Source organism: Fopius arisanus, unplaced genomic scaffold, assembly GCF_000806365.1.
Source record: "Fopius arisanus strain USDA-PBARC FA_bdor unplaced genomic scaffold, ASM80636v1 scaffold00102, whole genome shotgun sequence".
NCBI classification, from domain to species: Eukaryota; Metazoa; Arthropoda; class Insecta; order Hymenoptera; family Braconidae; genus Fopius; species Fopius arisanus.
Window position 1 is genome coordinate 237,778 of NW_011887841.1, and position 27,403 is coordinate 265,180.

Below are 27,403 nucleotides of genomic sequence, written 5' to 3' on the forward strand. Positions count from 1 at the left end.
CGTGCCACCGAGGACGATTGTACGTCGCGTCAGCAACAACAAAAAAAAATAATAACCGCAGTACAAACCGCACCACCACCAAAACAAATAAGCTCAGGCCGTTGAGCTTATTGTGAATTTGAATAACCGGCACCAGAATGTAATAAACGCGCAACTACGGAAATCAGTGCTCGAGTAGAACAAAGGGTTGAAAAGCTCAGGAGAAATCGACCAATGACTTGAATCAGAGGAATCAACTTGTTCGCGTTGATTACGTTCTGCTGAGGAATACCCCAATCTACAACGTCCGAGCAACCGAGAGCATCTGATTCAGGTAAATTAGCAAATTAAATCCGATACATTCGCGGAGATTTATAAATTCGTAATTAAAATGGCAATTTTTCCGCAGATTCGATATTTACTTGAAGAATTTTTTCGTTCGAATTTCGCATTTGAAATTCGATGTTCCTCAGTGGGACATTCATTGGCAAATTTGCCCTGACTTTCTAGAAACAAACCAGAAGTCTCTGGTAGAAAATGTTTATGGTGAAAAATAATTATGTTTAACGATATATCACTATTGTTTTTAAAGAGGTAGAGGTAATATAAATCCCACGAAGGACAGAACACATCTGTGAATCTGTCCCAAAAATTATAATATTCCGAGGAAAAATTCAATCTGTTCATGAAAATTTTGTTTAAAAAATTGTGATTTTTCCGAAAAAAAATGTCAGGGTAAATTCTAGACACTGAATTCCCTGTGAAACGAAATAAATTCCGTTCTTTCTCGTTGCCGAAGTCACGTTGGGTGTCACTCACGTGAAAATTGGTAGTCGATCGTCCATAAAATTTCCCCTTTGTTTTATTGACCAGTGAAGTAAGGGCCGATTAACTTCAGTTGCTGAGCTTCTTCAGGGCTTTTTCCCCCTAGATTCCTGGCAGGTACCGAGTGTGATACCTTGGGCGCAGGCTTCCTCCTCAAATATAAACACTCAAACGGTCGATGACTGCCTGATTTACCCTGTAATATATAATATCCCCCGATTGTTGATCTAAGCCACTCACATATTCATCTAGACTTTTTCAACCCAAGGTTTCACGTGCTCTCAATACGCATTTGTTTACTATTTATCGGTGGAATGTCGGTTAACAGGTGATGGCAATCAGCTCAACGGGTTAAATTATTCAGTTTTATTTGGCCCCGGTGTGTAGCGAGTATTTCAATGACAAGACGACAGAGGCAGATACGTTGGAACTGGTGCACCTCAGGCTCTACACTGACAAATATTTACCCTGACACTGTACATTCCCTTAGCACTCGAGTTTTCCTAGTTAATTTTTAATGCAATCGTGAAACGCTTTCGAGATTGTTGGAAAAATGTTTGTAAAAATTGGAATGACCTACATAAAAAGTTGCGATGTAAAAAAATGTTGTTGAAGTCGCGGTGTGAAAGCTACGACGAAGCAGTGACATGGAGCTTTTAAATATTATACACCTTTTATCTGGTGTACCTGATAGCTCTTTTTTATTTCACTCGTAAATATGATGACGCATTAGGGAGTCTCGAAAGGGCACTTCATGGTATCACATCACTAATGCATCTGCCCGCCATATGGTAAATTTAATTCCAATTCTAGAGCAATTTGCCACACAATCTGCTGTCTGCTTTGGGATTTTTACTTTTTTTCCTTTTATTTGGTGGGATTTCTAGATGTTGTTCACGTGTATCGCGAATTGGAATATCCGAGGATGTACGAGATGTTTCTGGCTGGGCGCCAGTACTTGGAAATAACTTGAAAACATGTTGGGATTTTGGTGGATCTGCCATTCAATGGGTTGAGGTGGATTTTAGGTCGTTTATCAATCTCGGAGATGAGGTTGTGGGGGGAATGAGTTCTGGGTGATGGTGATCGAAGTGTGGGGGTGGTGGAGATTGGTGACTGTTGATTAGTGTTCGTGGATTCGATCAATCAGGATGGGATTGGGATGGGATGGGTGGATGTGGTGCTGTGGGATTTCGGGATGTCGGGGTTGGGGTGAACCTCGGGATCATTTATTCATCGATGGGGGCATAATCGGGGGGGACTCAATGCTTCGGTTGTCCGACACTGTGCTAAAAATGAATTTCGTGGGCATCAGCCAAATGGCTGTCTTGCGTATTTGTAAAGGCCAAAAATTCCATGCATCAACGGTTTGTTTCGTTGGTGAAAAGCGGAATATCAACGGCCAGTGTCATACATATTTTCTAGGTCACATCGTTTTTTTTTTATTCCGTTTGGGGACATTAGTGATCGGGGGAAAAGACATCTTGAGGTTATAAAGAAAGTTTTTAGATTTATGAAAACTCGTTTCTTCATTTAAAAAGTTTTGTTTCGTTGAGGAATAGGTTTTTATATGGAGAAGATATTAGTCACTTGCCTTCTCCAAGTTTTAATAGTAATAGTTATCGAGAGAATGAACTCAAGGTCAACATCCTCACGAGCAATATAATTTTTGTTATTCAAACTTAATTATTCTTGGGGACTGACTCGATTGAAGACATAAAAAATATTAAAACCGTTCGAAGTATTTACTTTCATAAAAATGTAAATAAAGTAACGGCAAAAACACTATATAAAAGTAAAAAATTGAAATGAAAATCTTGAATTGATATAATTTTGAAGTGAAGTGGTAAAGGCTAATCAGACAAGAGAAGTAATTTTTGGACGGATATCTCTGGATCTGAGGAACAGTAAAACTTCTGCAGTTACTTTTTTGTAGCTGTTCTTTCGCTCTAAAAAAAAGTTATCAAAAAAAAATTATTAAGTCGAGCCATTAACCTTCACTACTTTACTACCGAATTAATAATTCTGGAGTACATCGTGGAATTTTTTCCTGTGTACTGCTTACTTGTAACAATTACTCCAGAATTCTTTTTCACAGAGTAAAAAAGAATCTTTGAAACCAGTGAGGAGGTCTTTTATTCATAGGACCGCAGGCACATTAATTTCCATTAGCATAAAGTCCTAGAATTAAGTGACTCTTTTTTTTTCACGAAATGAGAAATCCTTTTGCTTTGTGTGGTTGAATAAAAAAATATTCTCTCGGGTGATAGTCGAGGAAATATATTGGCTTGTTTTTCTCGTTTTTTTTGTGCTTTTCTTTTCTTTTTATTGAATACTTGGGGGACATTCCGCAGAAGATTCCGTATACCTGGTTGGGTCCATAGAAAACTCTTGGATTCGACCGAAAATAAAAGACGATGGGAAAATGGAGGTCAGGGATGGGAATAGTCCGATGTTGTGTATGAGGGTGAGATATCAGGTCAGTCCCATTAATTAATCACTTAGACAGTCTCTAATAATAATCTCCTAATGGTAGTCCAAGTCCAACAAATTGAATATTTAGGCCATTGACTGAATAATCTCCTAATTCAACATAATTTTCATCCTTGAAATTTAGTTTACAAATGATGCTCGAAAAATGTATTTTCTCGTAAAAACAATATAAAAAATATATCGAAAATACAAATAATATTTATCCTCGACTAAAATCCAAAACAATACAGTTATACCGAACACTGATTATTCTAAATAATCAATTGAATAATTCCCACTGATAATGTTTGTCATCAAAGTTCATTTAATATTATTTATTGAATAATAATCTTCGAGTTCAACATGAATTAATCTCAAAACGAGAAATCCTTTCGCACGGTATTCGCGGTAGAATGAAAAAAAATGTTCTTTTCGTTTATTGAATACTGGAAGAAGATTCCGGAGGAAATTCTGTATAGGTGGCTCGGTGGAAAACCCTTGGATTTGACCGAAAATAAAAAGAGATGGGAGAAGGATGGAGATCGGGGATGGGAATAGTCCGATGTCGTGTATGATGGTGAGATATAAGGGCAGTCGATTGAGAGAAGTGAGGTGAAAATAAGCGTGGAACATGCTAGGGTATATGGTACATGGCCATGTAAGCTGAGACACGGAAGGGATGAGCGTGGATATCGATCGATCATTGGAATTTCACGCCTCTCGAGATATCGTTAAGTGCACTATGCCTTTGCCCGGTTATTGCGGGATTCTTGTGGTTTTATCTGTACCCCCTCTTTGGCGACCTTTTCATTATGATTTTTATCAATAATAGGGGAGTAAACAGGTCAATTTGGATTTTCAAATGAATCCGGGACACCGAACGCAAATATTCAGTAGAAATTAGCTGTACCATTGTCGGTACAATTCTGTAGGGAACAGGTAATACTTGGATAATTGCATTTTTTTTCGAGGCTAGTTATTAGCCAAATATCGTAATTGAAGAAACATCACGTATTTTTCATACAAGGGGATTTTTTTATGGATGAGAAAAATCGTTGGTTATGATTGAGAAATTTGTGGACACATCACCAGAAATTACTCACCATTTTGCCAACAAATTTTTTTATGGTCTTAGAATTGAACATTAAAATAAATATCAATATGGAAAAAAAATTAGAAGCTCTTGTCGGAATACATGGAAAATTTTTTGTCTGTTGAGAATGATTTTGTCGCTTATTAATTGACGATTTATTGGTAAAATTAGAAATATAAAGGAGTCAAAAGCGACGTAGACCAACTGGAGGATATACTAACTTCAGTGTAAAATTTGCATAATAAGTTTTAAAACTGAAGCTGTCTTTAAATGATATCGAATTTCACGGTGAATGAGACCTTTCACGAACTGTGCGATAGTAAATTGAATTAAACTCGACAGCATCGAGAATTTAGTAGCAACAGTTGCTGGAAATTATCCAAATATCTAGGGATGTTGATTATCACCCGATCTGCGAAATTGAAGATACTGAAATTGCGCCTTTCCTTTTCACGGAAGAAGGAAAGAGAGGGCACCAGATTTACACAGTACAGTCGTGTTCTCTCACGAATCGTCCTATAATATGTTGAATTTATGACACTGCAAGAAACTTCCCCCTAGACATTTCCCAGAGAAAGAGGAAATGTTCTCGGAATCCCAAGATACCTTTTGTCCAACCATCTTGCTCCAAAAAAGCTATTCATCCTCATCCCCAGGACACCATAACTACCTCGGCTCTACGTCTTGTATCGATCTCATCCCAACAGAATTCTATTGTCACATCCACCCTTTTCCTCCCAACAAAGTTTATCAAAAATTACACTCAGAAATACTACTCAGAAAAAAATTCATCTTTAACAAAAATAAACTCAACCATGACAATTTATCAGGTTCATCTTAAAAATGGAATATCAAATATAATTCTATCTCGAAGATTTTCCAGATTTTTCTGCGGCGTAGTGGAAATTGGGAATCACTTGCATATCAAAGAAATTATACATTTGGTCAGTGGAGTGAAATTACCAGTTTTTTCAGTTATCTGTAATTATAATTTCCCGGTATTTTTCTGAACTTTTCAAAAATCATAAAACTCTACAAAAATTTAAAGGACGATTATTGCACGCTCATGGAACTCCATGACTCATGTGAGTCATGAAAAAATGATGAACTGAAAAAACGGTATATTTTTTCGGGTCAATTCGATCAACAATTTGTCACAAAACTCAAACAACCGGTAATTTTGACAAAAAAGGGGCAGAACGATTGAATGATGTCTTTCTGCGGAATCCATTTTGCCCCGACTACCATGACGGCCAATAGCTGTTTGATGAAATGAAAAGATTCATAAAGCAAAACACTAAGAATCCCTCAAATCATCCCGGTAATGACTAGGCTTCACCACGCCTAGCAATTTCCACAATTACATGTCTCCCCCCAATCGTTTTGGAACGCAAAAGACCCGGACTCATCCTCGGGGATCATCTCTCAGCCTCGATTAAATGGAATAAAATCCGAATAATCGAGAGCAAGGACGAGGAAAGGGCAATGCGGAATTCCTTTTTTCCTCTACGCGCCTGACACTCTGGCGCCACAACATCGTAATTCTCCCATACGCGGGAATTCCGTCGTGTGACCTAATCCCCAAACATCATTCCACTGCAAATGAAATCGAAAAAGAAAAAAAAAACGACGGATCTAAATAGAATCCCGGAAAAAATATCCCAGGGAAAAAATATCCCACACATTCAAAACGTGTTAAAACTCGCTCAATTTAATTATTTTTTAATTTAATTATTTTTTTCGTTGTCTATTTTTTCAGGGACTCTAATTTTCCTATGGTCTATCAAATTGGGTGGGTTTTAACACGTTTTGGGTGTGTGAGCTATTTTTTCCGGGGATATTTTTTCCGCCTACCTCTAAATATTGCAATACACAGAGAGAAAATTATTCAATAAGTATTCAATAAATGTTATAGTTTTTCCGTAATTCCGAAGCGAAAAGTTGTTAAGGAAAATTTGGCGGAAGTATTCCGCAATCTTTCTAAAACGTTCGGTAATTTTTGTCGCAAATTGCAGTGAAGAATTTAGATTACCGTACATTTTTTTAGTCACTTCCGTATAATCGGTAAGCCAACCAAAATTCAGTAATTTGGTAATTCAATATTTCCCTCTGTGTATGCGTGGAGAGTATTATTTAATCAGAATGCCGCAGCTTGCGGAAAATTGCACTTCAAATATCGGGTGATATATTTTTTATTTTTAACGAGAGAGTGGCATTGTTCTGCCGGATTCAGTATTGACGAATTAATTGATTTGCCGAATACTCGGGTAATTCACAATTTTCCGATCCATCCGACACGGGAGAACCGGAAAATATTGAAAATTCCGGCAATAACTTTCCAGAAATTTTAATATGTCAAAAATTCACGCTTTCATTGAAAAATTAAATGTTTTTCCACATTTAGGACACCAACAAAAATTGATGATAAACTTTCATAGACATGTGTTTCATGCAATTTGTTATTATCTCAATGCAATCATCCGTAAAAACGGAATGAAAGAGGAAAACTCATTTTATGGGGATAAAATACTAAATATTCAAAAAGGGGATATGACAAAAACGTGTGAATGAAAATGGTTTTTAATTCCTCTCAGCCTCATCAATGGCACACGGAAGCAAGCAAACAAACCCGCAACTACGTTAATGACTAAACACTCGTGAATCCATTGAAACCTCTCCGCAAGCATCAATTATTCCATTTTCCATTATTCTTGCTTATCATAATGTATCATATGGCTCCCTGCAATGTGAGTCAAGTGGCGTTGTATTGTCTCACTGGTTGTAACAACAGATCAAGACTTAATAACAATAACTAATAATAATAACTAACTGCGTCGGGAAAATTCAATGCATACTATTGGCTACAACAAGATCGTCATTCTTGTTGGGAATTTTCTTCATGCGAGGGGTAATTAATCCGGATACCGAGAGCTGCGGATTTCCGATTTTCTCGTGTTATCTGGTATCTCATAAAATATTTCATCCCAAATCCTGGAAATTTATATCGTGCAATTTCCGATAAATTCACAGGGTATCGCGACTACTGAACGTTGAATTTTTCTAAGAATGGTTGGTGTCAAAATTCACGTTTTCTTTCTATTTTTTTTATTCTTCTAATAAATTATTGATCAAATTAACGTGAAAAAACATAAAGTTTTGGCGTTTTTGTGAATATTATTATTATTCATTCTTTTTTATTTATTTTTTGCAATCATTTTCCTGTGTTTTTCTTATAATTTATGATTCTGTAGAAAAGTTTAGAACTAAATTGAGTCACTAAATAATGAGAAGACGCAAGAATATTATATTTTTTTACGTCGACCCCATCGTAAGTTTTCCAAAAAAAATGAGAAAAACGTGAACTTTTGAAAGGTCGTGGGACATCTCTCCATTACAAAAGGAATTGCATAATAGTAAACCAAGAACGCAAGAATAAGATAATTCTTGTTTTGAAACTAAATAAAGGAACGGCAAAATATCTATCTAGTTTTTCCTAGAAATTGGTTGAAGTCCCCAAGATCCCATCATTTCCGATACTGCGAAGCAGAAGCAGTTCGTTTGTGGAGGAAATTTTTTAATTTAAGGAATCCACTCTTACTTCCGCTGTCTTCCGTATAAAGACTGTTTCCACTTAATTCCAAAGGAGTATCTCAACCTTTAAATACCAAGAACTTCTTTAATTCAAGTTTGAAACTGTAATCTAAGAAAACTAGATCTCTTTCAATCGAAAAATAGAGATTTCCAGAATATCAACTTTAACATGAACAAACAACATTTTTCATCACATATTAAAAAGTCCCATCATCATAAGATTAAAATTTCAGAATTAGTCTACTTCTAATTCTCACATAAAAACTGGCATTTCTTTTACAGAATAATAACCAAATTTATATGGTAAATGAACATTTGAAGAAATTCCATCTTTACAATTGGGAAATCATAATTTACATTCGGATTTTTTTTGGCGTATGACCTGGATGCTGTTTATTTTGAAAAAAGCTTGCCATGTTGTTTGTAAACACAACTAGGTATGATTGAACCCTGGGTGCAAACAAATGCGCATTGTCCCCAGTTTTTGATATTCACGATATCGTTGATATGAACAACTAGTTTAATAACTAGATGTGGCCGGGTCGGAACAGCCACTCTCGCCGTATTGTTCTTCCCCTAGCATCAAACCGGGTCGTCTGCATACCAAGAAGTTCATGCTACACTATTTCCTACTCTTCTTATTAAAGTTCTCTATTAGACGGGCTATAGACGCCAACTACTAGCAACCCATCACCGTTTTACGATCCAGATTGAAAGCTCACATTTTCATATTCCACACAGAGAGAAATATTCAATAAAAATGACGTCTAGTTTTCGTAATTCTGGAGCGAAATGTGGATGTCGGAAATTTTACGGAACTTTCACGTAATTTTTATCTAACGTTACGGAATTTTTCAAAATTATCGGTGAAAAATTACGATACCGTCACTGAAATTTTTCGAATCGACTCCGTAATCAGTAAATGAACTGATTCCGTAATTTTTACTGAATATTCCTCTCCGTGTAGACGAAAAAAAAGTTTCGGGACAATTTCACGATAACTTACGAAATCCGAAATCGAAGTTTTTATTTTGATAACTTTTCCGCGAATTTATTTTTGCTGCGAAATGCGGAAAATTTCTTTGATTATTACCGGAGTCAATCTCAAATTGACGGTTGAGCATAAAGAGCATCGTTAAAATACAAGCAATCAGAATTTCAATTAAACTATTTTTGAAAGCTGTCCATATTACCCCCTCCCCTAATATTGATATGAGACTAGACTTTCAGATGATTAAGAAAATTCTCATTTCCTGCTTTTTACAATTCTGGGAATTCTATTGAATTCCCACAGATACTTGACAATTCACGATATTTTTTCTTGTAAATGACATTCCATGTCACTGTCCGGAGCATTTATAGTCAAGTCTATGGAGTTTCAATTTTTCTGTAACAGCGGCTTCCCGGCATCTTCTCACCCACGAGGAATCGATATGTGCGATATGTCTAGTTCCATTACTCCAGTCTCGTAGGCAACTATATGGCTAGCCTTTATTTTTTTTTCCTTTTCCAAAGGGACACGTGGGGCCATAGCATGCTGCAACGTTTGTGTGGTACCTGATGGTGCAAGTAGCCTGCGTTTGCGTTAGTCAGGAGGGAAACTTATTGATCCCCTCGTAGATATGACACGTTACCCTGGTATTACTCCTGTGTAGGCATGGTCGTTGTTAAGCATCGATGTAATCGACTAGCCTCACACTTCCTCTATGAATACACGGGAATGTCGATATTCGGGATCTTTGTATTGGCGTGAATGTTTGGGTCGACGAGTCATTGGGAAGAAACTCACGCGAAAATTTAATTCCATTTAGGGCTCTTCCTTTTTTAGCCACATTATTTTTTGATTTTTTGATTGTTGATCGGATTAACTCGAAAAAAATTACCCTTGTTGCATTTTATTATTATTTTATAACTTACGAAGATTGATGAGCGTGTTATGATTTTCCTGTGTTTCTTTCACGGTTTCAGAAATTTTTTAAACGTCCCGGAGCAAAGGAAAATTTTCAAAAATTATAACTCTGTCTGAATATTTTTTTCCTTGCTACAAATGCTAGAACAAGACCGATAGGTTTCGAGAAATTATATAAAATCGGAATGGGATATTCGCAGAATGTAAAAGCCTAAATATCAATTTCTTATTGAATTACTGTTAAAGTTGTTGTACTGTTAAACCTCATTTTTATGAGTGTAAATTAAGATTGCATTTACGCTTAGATGTAACTCGGAGACAAATTTCCTGAATTTCCTGAAAATGTCCTGAATTTTCACGCTCTGTAAAAAATACTTCTATCACATGTGCTATAAAAAATCAGATGGATTTTTTACAGTTTATAATATCGATATATCAGTATAATATTGCAAATGAATTTTTCTCATTGAAAAAAAAACCACAATGAGAAGTTTCTGGACTCATCCCAGGATTCGCCTGTTTCTGTCACCCCCGAGAATACCATACCGTAATTTATCAAAGAGAATGAGTATACCAAAACCATTAAGAATTCCCATTGTTAAAAATTCCGCAAATTTTTGTTTTAAAGATTAACCCCCCATTATTTTCACTGGCACAAAAGTTAGAGTTTTGTTCATGATGAATGCAGAGGAGGAGACAATAGCGCGTATGTTTGAACGCGCACACAACAATGCAACAGAATATTAGATGTGTCCCACCCTATCTTCAGAATTCTCCGCATCATAACTCTGTATCACGTATTTTAGTAGGCATTCGCAATCCTGATTCGTCCAACTAGCAACTAGCGAGTGGGCGTAGGAATTTCAATCTAAAAACCGCATAATCCAATGGAATTCCATAATTCCGTTTTTCGCAATTTTTGGTACCATTAATACAAATATTCTATCATCAAATACTATTAAATAATGAAATGATATTAATAGAGAAATATTTAATAAAAATTATGTATCTTTTCCGTCATCGCGTAGAAAATGTTAAAAAAAATTTTACAGGGAGAGAACAATACATACAATAGGGAAAAGTACTACACGGGTAGGAAAATGAATGACTGTTCAACATTATAACATGGTGGGTGAAAAAACCGGAGTGATTCGTATGTGCTGAATACTCCCATTTTCATAATACACTCGAGTGATGAGGGATTAACATGCATTTCACTCTCGGGCGCACAGCAGCCGAGAACAACGGGGAAATCAACTTTTGGGCATATTTACGGGCTCAGAAAAATCGGAATTTTCTCATTAAAGCGAAAGCAATGCATTATTCACACAGATGCGATTTCCACTGGATAGTGTATCACCGCAATCGGATAACGCCCTTATCATCACTATTTGTGATACAACAAAGCGGGGGCAGGTGGCAAAGGGAAAACGCTTCGATCTATATCCGGACATGTTCCTCGCCGGAAATGAAAAGCGAGAAATGCGCGTTATATTAGATAAAACGAACAGTCTTTACAGGCACTCAAGTACTTTCATCGTTCTTGTACTCGTGACTTAAGAAATGTCGCACGTCTTGCGCGAAAAAATATCATAGAAAAATACGCGGGAAGAATATATATTTTTTCTCTGTATGTATTTTTCCCTGTATGGATTAGCTGTTTCCCTTTAACACTGTAAAAGTGAAAAGTAACAAGTGTAATTTCCTACAACGTTTGGCTAACAATTTCACCAGACTCAATACGCAAAAACATCATTAAATGTCAGGTTGAATATCGTAGCGAATTTTTCCTCCTATATCAGGAGAGAGAAATTCGTTAAAAATAATGCATCAATGGATTGCCCGCACGGAACAGTAAAATCTGTTTATTGCGCATTAGGTAGATTTAATGCTCGATAAATCGAGCGAGTTCATGGTATGTACAGGGCAGAAATTGAAGATTAGATTCCTATTTTACCCCACCTCTTCACTTGAGGAGTCAACACGATCTTCAGAAAATACGAAAGCTTCTGAAGCTCTCCTGACACACGACACTCGAGGGCACTTTTCACTACCACAGCTACGAAAGAAAAGAAAAGCTTCAAGGCTTGAACATTATGGCTACCCGAGTGGTGCATCCATCCGATAATGGCCACTGAAACATTTCTGAAAAATTCACCATTTTACGGTTTAGAGGACGGCAATTATGCCGCTCTGATTATTCCACAGAGAGTCGTCATCATTTAATTTATTCCACTCCATATTTTCACTGAATGAAGAAATATGATCGAAATAATCGACCACTCCACTTCCGCAATTCTCCTCGGTATCCCTGTACTCCATCATTGGGAAACCCATCGTATTTTTCATTGATCCCGTTCCCCGTTTTTCATTCTCACGTGCCACTAATTTTTCACCCCCCAACCCCCAATATGATAATATAACACTCACTGAATAGCTGATGGAGTTACGCCGTCGACTTTCCAGTGAAATCTATTTTTCGCCCAGCGTCACAAAGTTAATCCCCCAATATTCACTTTTTAAATTACCTGCACTACTACTAAAAATTTTATGGAAGTTAAGTAAAAGCTGTCTGTAAATTTCCCATCCTCTACATTTCACGGAGCGAAATTCTATTTTTATCCGTTTTTTTAAATTTAGTGCTAGGGTCTTTGAAGTCTCTTTGGCGCTATTCTAGGGATGTAATGAATATTATTATATTTCAATGAATAGTCTATGATTATATTACTATTATATGATATTTCTAGGATATTTTAATATGATAGAAATAATTAAAATGTGATGTATGAATATTTAATTATTATTTTATAATGTCGTAGTCTTATTACTTAAAAATATTTATTTATCTTGATTCGATGAAAATTAGGGAACGTCGCGTACACGGCGGTTTAAAAATTCACGAATCAGGTCCGTGAAATTTATGAGGAATTGAGTAATTTCTAGTAAGTAAGTAAGTAAGTGAGTAAGTTCTTTGACGTACTTTTTACTTAAAACTCTGTAAGTTTTACGAGTTAGGAAATCCGCGATAGTACCGTCAATTTTCCGGAGCAAATACTAAAATTCACTGACCATCTCTTATTCAAGAAATAATTCTTCAGCCCACGATTACGTGGGTAGTCACGTACTTTTTCCTGTATTTTTCTCTCTGTGTACCAATTATGGAAATGACTAAGAAAATTTACATGGCGATATCGTAATTGTCCATGGAAAATTCAGGCAAAAATTACAAAGAGCTGTGAATAAATTCCGTAATAATTCCGTAAAATTCGAGTTACCGTACTGAAAATATACTATTTCTTCACACTCGATTTGCGAAATTAATTGCTAGGAATCTGAAGTCTTTTCACTTGAAAATACAAGATTAACTCTGAAACACTCGAATATTGAGCATTCAAATTGTCACGTCGAACTTTGATTATTCTTGTTAATTAATTTCAATTTCTCGGATTCATTTCCACCATCGACTATTTCTCTTGTAATCTCGAAGAATCCCCTCAACTCACGAGACTATTACTAATCGTCTGCGGTGGCGATAATGGAATGACTTTTCCACCGATTAAAAATGAAGAGGCGGATTCATTGGAACTGTCCTTTAATCCTCGAGAGCTCTTGACCTCCATCTTTCTAATAGCAAAATCATTCATTAAGCAGGCGCATGGAATTACTGAAAAACCTCCATCTCAGAGGATTTTTCAAAGGAAATTCAATACATTCGTATAAATATTTCTCGAGAAACTCTTCGACCCATATAATTTAATAATCTAAATAAACTAAAAAACGAGAAAACCCGAATTTTAAGATTATTCTTGCTATTCACTTATTTTTTTCATAATGAAACTCATCACTCTGAGTTGCATTGCGCGAAAAATTCCGTATTATATTTCCATGATTCCATATTGTATTTCATATATGGAGCGTTGGCTGAACTCATTGAAGATAAATGTTTTTGCATTATTTAGCGGATTGATAATAAATATTAAAATCGTGGGAAAATTAATCTTTCACCAATATAACTATTGAAAATTGAATATACTAGGTTCACGTATAAAATATACTTAAATAAAATATATTTTTTTCCGTGTACAATTCCGAGGATGACACAGAAGGCTAAAAGAGCGCCTCCAGCCAAAGAAGCAGAGACTCCAAAGAAAATACACCCAAAAAAATCAGTCAACCGCTGTAATTAAACGAGATAAAACTCTCCCTCACGAAGTCCCCAAAAGTGTCCAAGAAATCTCCCGCAAAAAGATCGACTGACCCACTCCAGCGACAAAATTAATCAAGCGCTAGCTCCTCCCACCGCTCCTCATCATGCAACATTAACCTCTACATCATTGAACCACATAATCTCCGATAATTGACGAATTTCCAGGTGCCGACCCGATGCATCCTGCAACCAAACCGAAATCGATCAGATCGCAATGCTAAAAGAAAAGAAAAAGCACTAGAGGTAGCATGGATAGATGTAGACGTACATCACCATAAACCCCGGGGCATTCAAAAAGTCAATCAAGAATCAAAAAATCAAAAAACAAAAAAAAAAACAAACGAAGAATGATATATCCATATTGAGCAGACTGTATTTGGGGTGTTGCAGGATGCACGCGGTTGGATTGCACTCGGCATTGGCGATCAAGCGCCAGAGAAAGCGTCGGGACGAGCAGCGTCGTGCCCGGGAGCGTCGTTACAGCGCCCAATCAGGTGAGAGTGGATTAACATCACCAAGAGCATCCCAGGGTTCACTCGATCATCATCCACGTCATCACCATGCAACAAGCACCCATAGAGCAGCTGGTCAAGGAATGCTGGATTCCAAAGTGGTCACCTCGATCGGTATGCTGCACATCGGTGTTGTCTTCCTTGTTCTGGGTGGTTTCCTCCTGGGCAGTGGCCTGCTACCCGGTGATCTAGCCAATTGGAGTTTCAAGGGTTCGGGTGGTTGGTGGAATGAACTCGTAGCAACTGGCCTATTCGCCGTTGCCGTTGGCATTTTCCTCATAATCCTGAATCGGGTAATAGCGAAGAAGGAGGAGGACGATTTGGAGGAGTACGTTCAGAGGCAGTTGACTCGTTCAAGATCAGGTCATCGTCTCGAGCGGGATGTAGAAACCGGTGGTCTCACCACCAGACATGCCAGACGGGCCAAGCAAATGAAGAAGATCACTGCCTCCGGCTCTATCGATATTGATAGCGAAAAAGCATCAAGCTCACCACCACGTAGCCCACCACCCGCTTATTCACCACCTCCTGTATCCAACGGTGACAATCATAATATTCAATCTGTACTCTTTCTCGAGCAAATCACAGAGGAGGAGATCACGAGCGACAGAATCGAGACATCCACCAACGATAGCTTAAGTCCTGGATCACCCAGCGAAACCAGGGAACTACTTCACAATAATCCACGTCACAAAAGTAATGGACATCATCATTCCAATCATCATTCCAGTCATCATTACATCGGTCATCAACCGGTCTACGTTAATCCTGCGGTCAATTGAGGGATTCCTCGCTGGTTAGATAGTTTCTTCATGGAAATACCATCAATCGTACCCTGGACTCGTCGTTCATCTCTCGATTCAATTATCAATGCCCAGGGTATCATTAGGTTTGATAATTATGATCTTTGTATCTTACTTCTACTTTATCGAGTATCGGAGGTGAATCAAACCGGAGATCAGGGCGATGAGAGTTTGCCAAGTTCTCTCTTCCCTTCGAAATTATTGAATGAGAGGAATTCGCTGCTGAGCAGATGCAGTCTATCCAATTTTGCCAGATAAAATTGCAGACTTCTTCGTTCATCAAGCTGAGAGGATCTGAAGATCTCTCTTTTTATGTTCTTCGCATTCTGTGCTTGAGAGTTATGAAATATGCACATTTCTTCAACATTGACATATCGTCTCCTGGCCTGCACGATCACTCAGTAGATATTTTTCATTTTACGGATAAATTCGTAATGACAACCACTTAACGAACATAATCGATGGACCAAGACGCTGAATTAAGTGAACGTACAACGCAGAAATAATGACGTTATCAAGATGCACATCGGATATGCAACATTGATATGAGTATATTTCGAGGATATCAGTGAATTTATTGGCACACCGGTTTGCTATATGATGTCTAGCTGTTTAAGGGACTAATTGTAGATAATTGCCAAATATACTCGTAACTTATGCGTTATTAACTTCAAAATACGTATCAAGCGGTCGTTCAAGGTGGAGATAATCTATTGGGCAGAGGGACAAAAAGGTTCTTGATGTTAAAAACAATTTTGGACATTCGAAGATTCTTTTCCTAACATCTGGAAACTTTCTCTCTGTGAATACTGATAACTTTCGCAAATTAAAAAAGTATTTTTCTCGATTTGAAGGTAGTTTCCTTGGGTGTAAGATAAAAGAATAGGGAGGGGGAGATGAGGGGGAGTAGTTTGATTAAAATCACTGGATTGGAATTATTTTATCGGGGCATTTGTTAATTCTGCTATAATTCTGGTAGATTTTCCACGGCTTTTTTGTTTCATGTACTTTGAGTACTTGACCTACATACGATAGCTGTAAGTCTCGTGATGATCGAGAATTACCCCAATCCATTATGCAATTAATAAGCTAATTCATCATTCCCGCGATTAATGTCGCTCACAATTCAACCACCATATCTCGAAATGACGTATTTCTTGCTAGTTAAATGACCAGACCAACATGTTACAATCAACACAAAATCGGATGAACTTTATTTTCAATAATGTATGGAGCTTTTTTATTGCTACGCTCAGGCGGTACGATAGTATAATCCAAAAATTTGACTGTCGAATTGAAAGCTATTAATGATTATTTTGATATGAATGATGATATTGATGATTTGATGATCTAAATTATTTCCCACAGATTACAGCAGTTCATTTTTTGAAATTTCAATTATGAATCTTAATCTTCTAGTCTCTCGGAATGAGCAGTCGATTTGGGATTTACGATCTTTTGAAATCCCCGCGTATCTTTAGCTCAAATCTTCTGATTTCCATTAACTTCATTGCTATAATTAAACCGAGATTTACAGTCTCGGAAATTTTCAAATCGGATGATGAGGTTTCAACCAGTAAATTCCTTGAAATCTCAATAAAACGGTCGCATATGCAAGGTCTTCATGTTTAGTGGAATTGCACCCAAAAATGTTTGACACAGTTATAAATTTTTAAGTAAGACGAGATTTCTGGGAAAACCTATGAGTTAGACGGCTACTAAAATTCAAGGTTGAATTTAAATAGAATTCTCCCACGATGGTTAAATTTTACGATGCAGAGTAATTTATTGCGAAACAGTTCGAGCACAATTGCATTCTGCGAATAACCAGATGCATGAAAAATAGACAGTATACGCTGACCGAAAATCACGGGAGTTTCACGACAAAAATTCGCTATAAAATCGTAAGTGTGGAATAGAAATTCAAGGCTGTGGCGGTTACATTCCGGATGCGGCACAATTGAATTTCATTACGCCACACTAAAATGCGTGTTCATGAAAATGTCATTGTGCTGCATCCGAATATTTCCTGTATGGCAAATTGAAAGCTGCTGATTTTATTATCTCCAAATAAAAGGTACCAAGCAGATAAGAGTTGAATGGCGATTTAAAAAATAATCTTCTGTCATTTTCTGTGCGGATGATTATTCTTATCAGATACATTAGGTAAAAGTGCCTTCTACTCTGTTCAAATTTATTATACCTCGTGTGATTCACGTTCACTTGATTTTTCACGCATGACAATTTTTCATTTCAGTAATTTACATTCCACGCAATTGAAATTGTTCTGAATTCCTGTACGGAGAGAAAAATCCAACGAAAATTGCCAGAAAGAGAGTATGAAAATGGAATTTTTAAACTTAATTCGCGCGCAATTAAAAATTCAGATAAAGTTCATTCGTATAGAGGCAGAAGTCAAATCATTCCATCATTTTTTCACAAAGATTGATAAATTTTACGGGACGAAATGCAAAGCTAATGCACCAGGTTCATAAAAATTGTTGAGTGTTTAAGAATTTTCTATTCTGGAGGCATGATGGATCGAGAAGGTTCGGTAAGATTTCACTTCAGAAAAAATAACGTGACAATTTAGTACTTCGATAATTGATGAACCCTAGAATCCACGGAATCTATCAAACGCGTCTCCTCCATTCCATTAAAAATTATCGGAAAAGGGTCCCTAATTCCTGATTTTTACAGACTTCCTCATTATGGAAAACAACAAAATTTGCAAATCTCTTCATCACCCGAACAAAGCTTTCAATTATTGTAACGAGAATTGACTGGTGCTCCTAGTTTGCCTGAGTTTCCCTACATTCCAAATCATTCCACAACAAATTAGGGTGTAATTGGAGTTATTACCGGATTTAAATACAATTTTCAAACTAATCAGCGAGCAAAAAGAGATTGAAGAAATGTGACTCCACGCTTATATTCTTCCGGAGCGCATTACCCTGAAAAATCTTGCGTGATATTTAGATTTTAATTTGGACGTCGATAGTGAAACGCAGATATATATATATATGACTCGAAAAGATCATGAAATACCGTCAATATTTAAGATAAATTTTTGAATATTACGATGGGTGTGACAAAGTTGCATCAGCAACTTCTGTAGCCCCACAGAATGCTATAAGTATGATACTTAATTATTAATCATCAAATGTATCTATTAATTCTTACATGTATCTTAAGCTTTCTTATTGAATTTCTCTATGTATATTTAACGCACGACTTTTTCGAAATAAAAACTTTATTAACTGCTCTTCTATTCGAAATTATTGTCGCCTCATAAAAATGATCCTCACATGGTTGCATGATTTTACAAGCTTTTTATGAGCTGCATACCATTCCTCTATGACCCCATATGACCCTTATCAGCGTTGCAGCCGCAATAATAGAACACTCCGATTTATTTTTTGTACGTGACTATTTTTTCAACCAAAATTTTTAAGTTGGTGTAAAAACGCATTATGAGTAATAAAAATAGCGATAGTTTACGATGAAATAGCATTAAAATATTATATTAGTTTTTTACTTTTCAGAAAAACGTAACGATCTCGATGTTTAAAAAAATTATTATAAGGATCCGCAGAATCTATATATTTATGTATATTATATGAACATACATAAGTAATGATGATATAATTAATTAAGAATGCAATTTCAGTTCCAGTATTTCATGAAAGTCAAGAAAAAATCTCTCACGTTTCACCTAATACGAAATTCACGTCATGACTTGTGAACTTCTCTATCTTGCAACGACTAAAGAATTACTAATTCCACAGCAATTTCCATAAAGCCTCAAATTCCCCCGTATTTCCCAATCAACAGTCTCTGAAATTTCAATTTTTTCTTCAATAACGTCCGTCTCATGCCAGGCTGCAAAGATATTTCCCATCAAGTCACTTCAATTCGCCAGAAGTCAATAAAAGATCTAATAACTCAGATCGAACTCGAGAGACAGGCCATCACTCGCCCCCAGACCAGGAGATTTTTCCCCCGAAAGTCAATTTAAAAACTGTTAAAGTGATACTAATTCCAAGAAGACGTCTCGAAGAAGCGCGTGTTGAAGATGTTTATCTCTTCCCCACGAGATGCTCGAGATCTCGTAAAGAGATGCCGTCATATCGAGTGTATCGAGTGTTTCCAATTTTCCCTCCAGACGCCAGAGGTGATTGAATATTGAATTCCCAACTCTCTCGTATACACCTCAGATTCCTGATGAAGCCTTCCAATTACTCTAGCAACATTAAACCGGAAATTCAACATTTCTCCTCGTGTTGGGTTAAAACAAGAAATACTCAAATAAAACAACACAATATTTTCCTTTAAATAAACTTTGAATGTCTACCCAAAGTAGAAAATATATTTTTCTCTTACGAAATCTCTCCAACATCTAACCAAAACTAAAGAGAGTTTTCACACTCTAGACTCTAGACTCTAGACTAATCTAGACTTTAGACCCTAAACAAGGTCTCACTTCTGATTACCTCTTTTTTTTATTTCTGTGTTGATTACTCTGTGTTCTATAATTACTTTTCTCTGTGGATACATATTTTAGAGAGGAGTCATAAAATCATTTCTCAAAATCTCCAATATGAACCAAACTCGGTGGGAGTAATAAATTAGATATTTGGATTAAAGGATTGGTTCAACTGTGTATGCCCCATATTCGGTATAATGTTGTATCTCGAGATTTTGTTCACTTGCATCGAAATGCAACTGTGCCTCAGGGATTCAGTTGAAATGTGGGGCTGTAGCCTAGAGACGCACTGAGCTTATGGAGAAGGGGAAAATAGAGGTGGATATAGTGACGTATCGACCGGTTCGGGGTCATTCGGGGTCAGCAAAGTTCACAGCGTCTGTTGGTTCACGAACCCAGTGAAAAAGTAGATTGCTCCCTAACCGAATAATGTCAGGAGGGAGAATTTTTTAATACATTAATGAGTAATGAAGGGAGTAGGAAAGATCATCTGACATTTCCATTTGATCAGGACTGACACGCTACCCCATACTCAAAGAAACATGGCATATTGATGGCTCCCGACAGTTCCTCCGAAGAACATTTTTTCCATTCATTATGTCATGGGCGGTTGATATTCACAAAATTCTACTTTAAATTTTCATCTACCGCGGAGTAACGAATTTAAGGAGAAATAATTTCTCATTCAAGTATTTCTCGAGTTTGTACTGCACTGGGAAATCTGGGAAATTATGAGGATTCAGATAAGTTCGGGGAATTTTCGAGTAATTAAACGTTGAATTGTGTTCGATGTTCTATTTTTGTGAGTCTCATAATTCCAGATTTTATTGGAAAAGCAAGGATCGTTTGAGGCGAAAAACATGATTTTCTTAGATTTAAAAAATTATTATTTAAGAGAATGTTCAATTCCTCGGGTAATCTGTTAATTTATTAAATGTTCATGTGATTTCTTATTCCCAGGTCCATACCACACTGAACCAAACAGAAAATGATAGAGATTCCGGCACTACCTTCGCAGAATTTCCAATAAATTAAGTTACCATTAGGGTTTGAAGTTAAATTTTCACGAGTTTGAAAAATTCCAGATCTCGTCCGGATCATTAAAAGATCATAAATCGTTTAATACCTTTAATAATCCGATTTTCTTAAATTGAATTGAATTTTCTTGAATTTTCAAGATGAATAAACAATCCAGGGAATGATTCCGATTGAAATTTAATTCGATCTCTCATGAATCCTGGACCAGAAAATTCCACATAATTTCTACCAGTGTATGCTGATGATTTAGAGATTGAAAATCATGGACATGAGTATGAAGTAATTGCAATGAATTACAGGATGATTGGGGCGATGCCAGCAGTTGCCGTGCGCCATGAGCGTAGAAGACAGGAAAAGCGGCTTAAACGTCCAAGCCAGCTTTACCTGGGTGGACAATGGATGCCACCGCCTTCAGGTTCACCCCCAACACCCAGTCCCCACGGACACAACAGCCACCTCGATCCCCTCCCCGAGCTCTACCTCTGCGGCAAGGTGATATCAAATCATAACTCCATTATTCTTCCCTCAAATTATTATCATCAAACCTCAATTATCCAAAGCTAATAACCCATAACAATTCAATTACCCTTTTTTTTATTTTTACCCATAAAAGAAATGAATGCAGTAAAGTCAAAAAATAAATTCCCAATTTTTTATGTCGGGATAGCTAATTCTGGATTCATGGATTCAAATATGCTATCTTTGGATCACCAAGATCACCAGGAATTTTTTTTTAATCCCATACCTATCGATACCTCAAAAATAATAACTGGAATTCATCCAATTGTGGCTTGAAATATTCGTTCCATTGTTATTTCAACCAGTTTAAACTCGGAAATCGTATTATTGCTTGTCGAAAGATTTTATAGTATGAAATAAATATGAGTAAAATAGAAATTCAACATAAAAGATAAACCATTAACTAGAAACATTGATTGGTGTGATTCGCTTAACGATTTCAATTAATTGTGGAAAATATTCCTCAATGCACGAAAAATTCAATTGACTGTTATATTCAATTTTCATAACGAAATTCAAAATTCAATCTGGCTTTGAAATATTTCTTAAATCGTTTTATCTTAGATATATATTGCATTTGCAATTGCTAGTGGAAATTTAGAAATCAGAAACTCAACTTTCAATGCCTGAATGCTAAATTAATTCATTATGATTGAATAATACAGAAATAATGAAGAATACATGGACTTATTTTTTATTCTACAGATATCCGGATTACATGCTGTGGTGGTGTGTCTGCTCATGGGTGCCGTGATTCTAGTCGTTGGACTAGTCCAACTTGCTCCAGGAGCAACGACCACAGACCACAGACTTGCATTACTTATTGCTGGAGCAACTCTGCTGTTGTTCGGTATAAAATCATGGAAAATTCACTTGTTCAATATTCCAGTGCAATTAGTGCTCATCTCAGATGCAGCATAAATTTCCGGAGGTTGATTTATAAGTCCTGCTTGTGGAAAGCACTCCCATCATTATTTTCACGCGGACAGGATATTTTTACTCTAACTCCGTGTGGTGTGAGAGTAATAATCAATTGTAATACCCCAAGACCTTCAAAATTATCGGATATTTCCTGATTGTTTTGTTGCATGGCAACTTCTCCCGATCGCAGGGCATCGCAGGGAAACTTGGAGGAAATATCCCATTAATTTTGAAGGCCGAGGGGTATTGGGGGATTATTTTACTTATTACAATTAGGTTCTAATTAGAGTACAGTGCAGTACAATAACTAGCCTAATTGAATCAACAGTCTATTAACTTCTGTACGCGAATTTCTGACCGATTTAAGGAAAAGAATGAATAAACTACAGAGCTATAGCGGCTCTGATGAAATCGGTATAAGAAAACTAATCATTAGGATCAATAAATTTTAGGGTGTAAAAATGTAAAGTAATGGTAATTTTTCGATCAATCACCAGGGATAATCCTAGCTGGAGTGAGATGCTACGTTCTCCATTGCATGCCGTTACCAACGGATTCACCAGTGGCAACTCCATTACCTCCATCAAATCCACCAGAGCCACCAGCAAGAGGTACCCTAGACCTCCTGGTGGGTCATGAAAATCCTCCCGAAACCGAGCAAATGATTCATCATCATCATTACCGTCCCCACGGTAATCACAAGAAGAAACGAATCTCTCAGAGCTCAGACCCCGAGGAAGCCTAATGGAACCGACGACTACTCATGGGGAGAACCATTTTCACGTGCGCGATTACGGGTAATTAAACATTTAACAAATAGACTTAAAGTTGATGCAGACATTGGGAATATGTTTGTGAGATTGATGAATTACCGGTAAACGAAGGGACGTTCAATGACGATAAAACGCTTGGAGTGCGGATCTTCGATCTTTTACAACTTTCTATACATCTACTTAAATATTGTATACAAATATACGCACGCTATGTACTCCACATCGAATAGCAACAATGTGTATTCCAATGATAGTACATGACTCTTCGTTTGAATCATTTTTTCAACGAATTTTTTTGGCAATTTTTCAGTCATCTGAGAATTTATTTCTACCGCACAGAAATTTATGATTAAATTTACGGTGACGTTTAGTTATTGCGAGGGTGGTTTGTTATGGAGGATTTTTTTTTATATTTGATATTTCAAGTGAAAGAAATCACAAATTTTGATTGTATGAAATTTATATTCACGTTGGGACTGGGAAATTGTAATTTCCCGGTCGCCACGACAACGGAAATCATTGAAAATAGAAAAAATTCAGGCCATTATGTGAAATTCTAATCAATAGGTAATTCAATTTTCCCAAGGAAGTTCAAAATTCAAGTTGTCCTCGAAATATTAATTGAACCGTGTCACCTCATCCATTTTTTTTATTTAATTAAAACCCAGGGAATTTACAATTTATTTGCAATCATCTCTGGAACTATACCAAATGGTTAAAAATGTTCGCTCTATCTTTCCGGAGTGAATCCAAAAAGTAATATCATCTTGAACATCCACTAAAAATTCAGGAAATTTTGGAATTGAGAAGCCAAATATTCTATTATTTTTTGATTGAAATACCCTGAAAATCAATAATATAATGAATTTTTAAATTGAATTATTAGATAAAGTTCCACAAAATGCCCTTAAAAATTATAGTTTCAACTGCAACACCAGGATAAAAATCCTCTCCGAGACAATAGCTATGGCTAACCGATAAATAAACGTCACCGTAAATTCAGCAATAAATTTTTCTTCATGTGACGAAGTTTGAATTTAACGAGAGCACAGTATTGATACGAAGAGGAATGACAAAGTGGAATTGTGATCATGTGATGAACAATGCTGAAAGAGGAATTAAGCTATCAATACTATCCTCAATACCACCAAGCAATAATTCTGGCTGGAACTAACAGATAGCCTGATGCAGCATGACTGTGTCCGAGTATTAAAGGATTTCAAAAGAGCAAAAAGTATTTTAATGACTCTCACCAACGCATTGTTATGCGAAACTATATGTGTCTTTCGAATTAACGTATTCATTTGAACGATCTATTTACACTGAAATAATATTTTACGATATAATAATATTATAAAGAATAAAATCTTTCGAGCCAATGTATCGAAGAATTAATGAACAGTTCGTTTTTGAGGAATAAAAATCTCTCATCAGTTTCTCTAAATGGCACATGGCATAAATAAATATAGGGAATTGCGGGGTAATATGAACAGATTTTTATATAGATCGTTATAAGCCGATCGAATCTAAAATGATACGCGCCTTGTTGAGAATTTATTAAATTATTATCAGATTCTATGGCATTTAAATTGACTACAAAAAAGATCGTTGAAGCACAGCTAATGAGATTTTTGAGTTGATTCAATGATGTACTGTATTTACATTTTTTTACTTTTTCGAAAATTCCACTCGACAAACTATCGATCGACCAATTACTGAAAATTGAATACTTAATTTGTCTCTCTATATTTATTGAAACATAATAAACTGTTGAAAAATACCAATGGAATTTGAAGTCATGTCCATATTACCCCAGTGTCGGCTGCAAAAAAATGAGAAACTGATAACATTCTTTGATACATGAGGACGCACGTTCGACTACCGTTGGGGTCCACTTAAACTTATGATAAAATATGTAACATCTATACAAAACCATTGAAATAATTTAATATAAAGCGAAATGCGCACTAAATGATCAAGAAACATGCTCGAGCGTGATCTAGACTAGTATTTAATTTTTTGATCATTTCGTGCTGTGATATAATTGTATTGAGATAGTTAAGATCATTCATGTATCGTATGAGGTATTCAATACCGATTGAACTAGTCATCGACTGTTTTGGCAATTTGCGAGGAAGTGAGGATCGATGACTGTTTTATTTTATATAGAATACTTCATGTACATTAGTATATACACAAGTTATTTGTAACGACGGAAAGTCCTTTGATGTGAGCGTTAAGACGAGAGTATTTCTCTCATGAAACAATTCGACTATGCAATACGTAAATGACACTTGTCATGCCATCTGCCCATTATTACATTGATATACAGGATTAAGTTGGTGTGCAAATGATCAGAAGTAGTGGTACTCATTCCAGAATTCTGTGGAACTGTTTGTTAGTCATACTGTATTATACGAATCATTATTTCTTCCAATAAGAGACAGCTCGTTATGAATTATAGATTAAATCGTATAAATTTCATTGTAATTTACAACATGTCAAGTGCACTGTCAGGAATTTTTTTGCAATGAAAGTTTCTCAAATTTTCCAGTTTAAAAACAAAATCTTCTGAGATAGTTAAGTATTAATTATATAGAAAACTATCCTATTATATAAATCTTAATTTCTTCCAAGTTGATGATAGATCGTTATACATTGAGTCTCAGAAATTTAATAGGATAGAATTATGAAGATTTCTTAGTTATTCGTTATTCTCAAAAAACACGGTACAATATTTCCATTGAATAGCGGAGGACCGTAAAATCCCGTCATAGTCACACCTCTCCTCAATTTCTTATTTCGCGTATCTTTCGATTTCTACACTGAACTACCTCCGGACTACAAGTTGTAAACAACCCATTGCTTCGTCCGGCGAGGAATTAAATCTCGAACAAAATAAAGTCCAAAAATAAATGTCTCTTGTATTGGAATTTGCCATGAAAAAATTCGGGGAGCAGAGGAAATATACCAGGAAAAAATAGCCCACACATCCAAAAGTGTTGAAATCCATCCAACTTAATAGACCATAGGAAAATTAAAATTGGTCTATTTTTCCTCTGGTCGATTTCCTCAGGGACTCCGAAATTTCTAATAAAATTTCAACGGAGATTTAGTGGAGATTTCAGTGGAAATATTGGAAAATTTCTACCAGTGTATGCTTATCTTGAATTGTTAACGACGAATAACAACTATATTAGATTCCAATTCGCCCCGTGGCATAAGATTAATCTCCAATTAAATCAATTTAGCTTCCCACGTAATTGTCATGATCACAAGAATAAAGATTGACCAGTGTTTCATCGCGACGATTATAAAATACTTTACAATCAAAAAGACTGGACTGCGCATAAAATGAAATTATACAAGTTGTAAATGTATTTCCTGTCAACGTACGAAAAAATAAAAAAAAAAACACAAACTGTCTTTCAAAAGTAACTCGCTTGTTCGAAGCACCGGTATGCCATGAGTGCATCCACTCTTACCGTTTTTAAAATAAGATAAAAATTTTATAATAGTTGAAAATGAAATGACGCAAGCAAAGAACGACGAAGAAATTCGAGTTATAAATTCTTGAACACAAATTTCAATCTCAGAGTTTACCTGATCGTATGGAATATTTCATTCATCAGCCATTTTATCCGCAACTGTGAATATGAATACGAAATTCACAAGTATTAACGATAGATACTAATTAAAAAATATTTATATGGTTCAACCATGAGATGATAATTAATGTTTGACGTGTTAGTTACAATCTTTTAGCGTCTGAAAGTCTTATTTTTTATATGTACTCGAGCCACGAAACTATTCTGCGATGCTTGTACGTTATAAGGAAATGTGAAAGTTTTAACGATTATATCGCCAAAAGATGTGAATTATACCATTGGAGATCATAGAAAAGTAAATCAGTAACGAAGGGACAAGATCGTTTTAATAAATTCCATCCAACGGTTAATTTCTGTGAGATATCTCCCGCTTTTGGAGATATTTTTTCAAAACTCAGCTAGGATCTAAGTCGAGTTCAATCATTTAACGCGGAGAACAATTACATTGAAATTTCTCCCGACATTCGCGTAAAAATGACAATATTTTTGGTAAATTTCCACCAAAAACATTGTAATTTTTTAATTATTCTCCGTGCACCCCTTCGTCACTGACTATAAGTAAATGTATTAAAACTGCGTTGATCATTCGAGGGTTTTTAATTTTTTACACCTCTAACAACCATCGGGGCTGATAAAAAAATAATAATTCATAAAAATCGAGATCATG

General features: G+C 36.1%; 1 protein-coding gene across 2 annotated transcripts; it reads left to right on the top strand.

The window, feature by feature from the left end:
- LOC105271109 (uncharacterized) lies at positions 1–27,403 on the top strand. 2 transcript variants are annotated; one of them, XM_011312455.1, is made up of 4 exons: positions 1–313; positions 21,215–21,407; positions 22,140–22,284; positions 22,853–27,403. In XM_011312455.1, the coding sequence occupies exons 2-4, from the start codon at positions 21,216–21,218 to the stop codon at positions 23,098–23,100; spliced, it is 585 nt and encodes a 194-aa protein (XP_011310757.1). In that variant the 5' UTR covers positions 1–313; position 21,215; the 3' UTR covers positions 23,101–27,403. The 2 variants fall into 2 exon arrangements, with proteins under 2 accessions (XP_011310757.1, XP_011310756.1); XM_011312454.1 differs by lacking the exons at positions 21,215–21,407; positions 22,140–22,284; positions 22,853–27,403 and adding an exon at positions 14,467–18,627.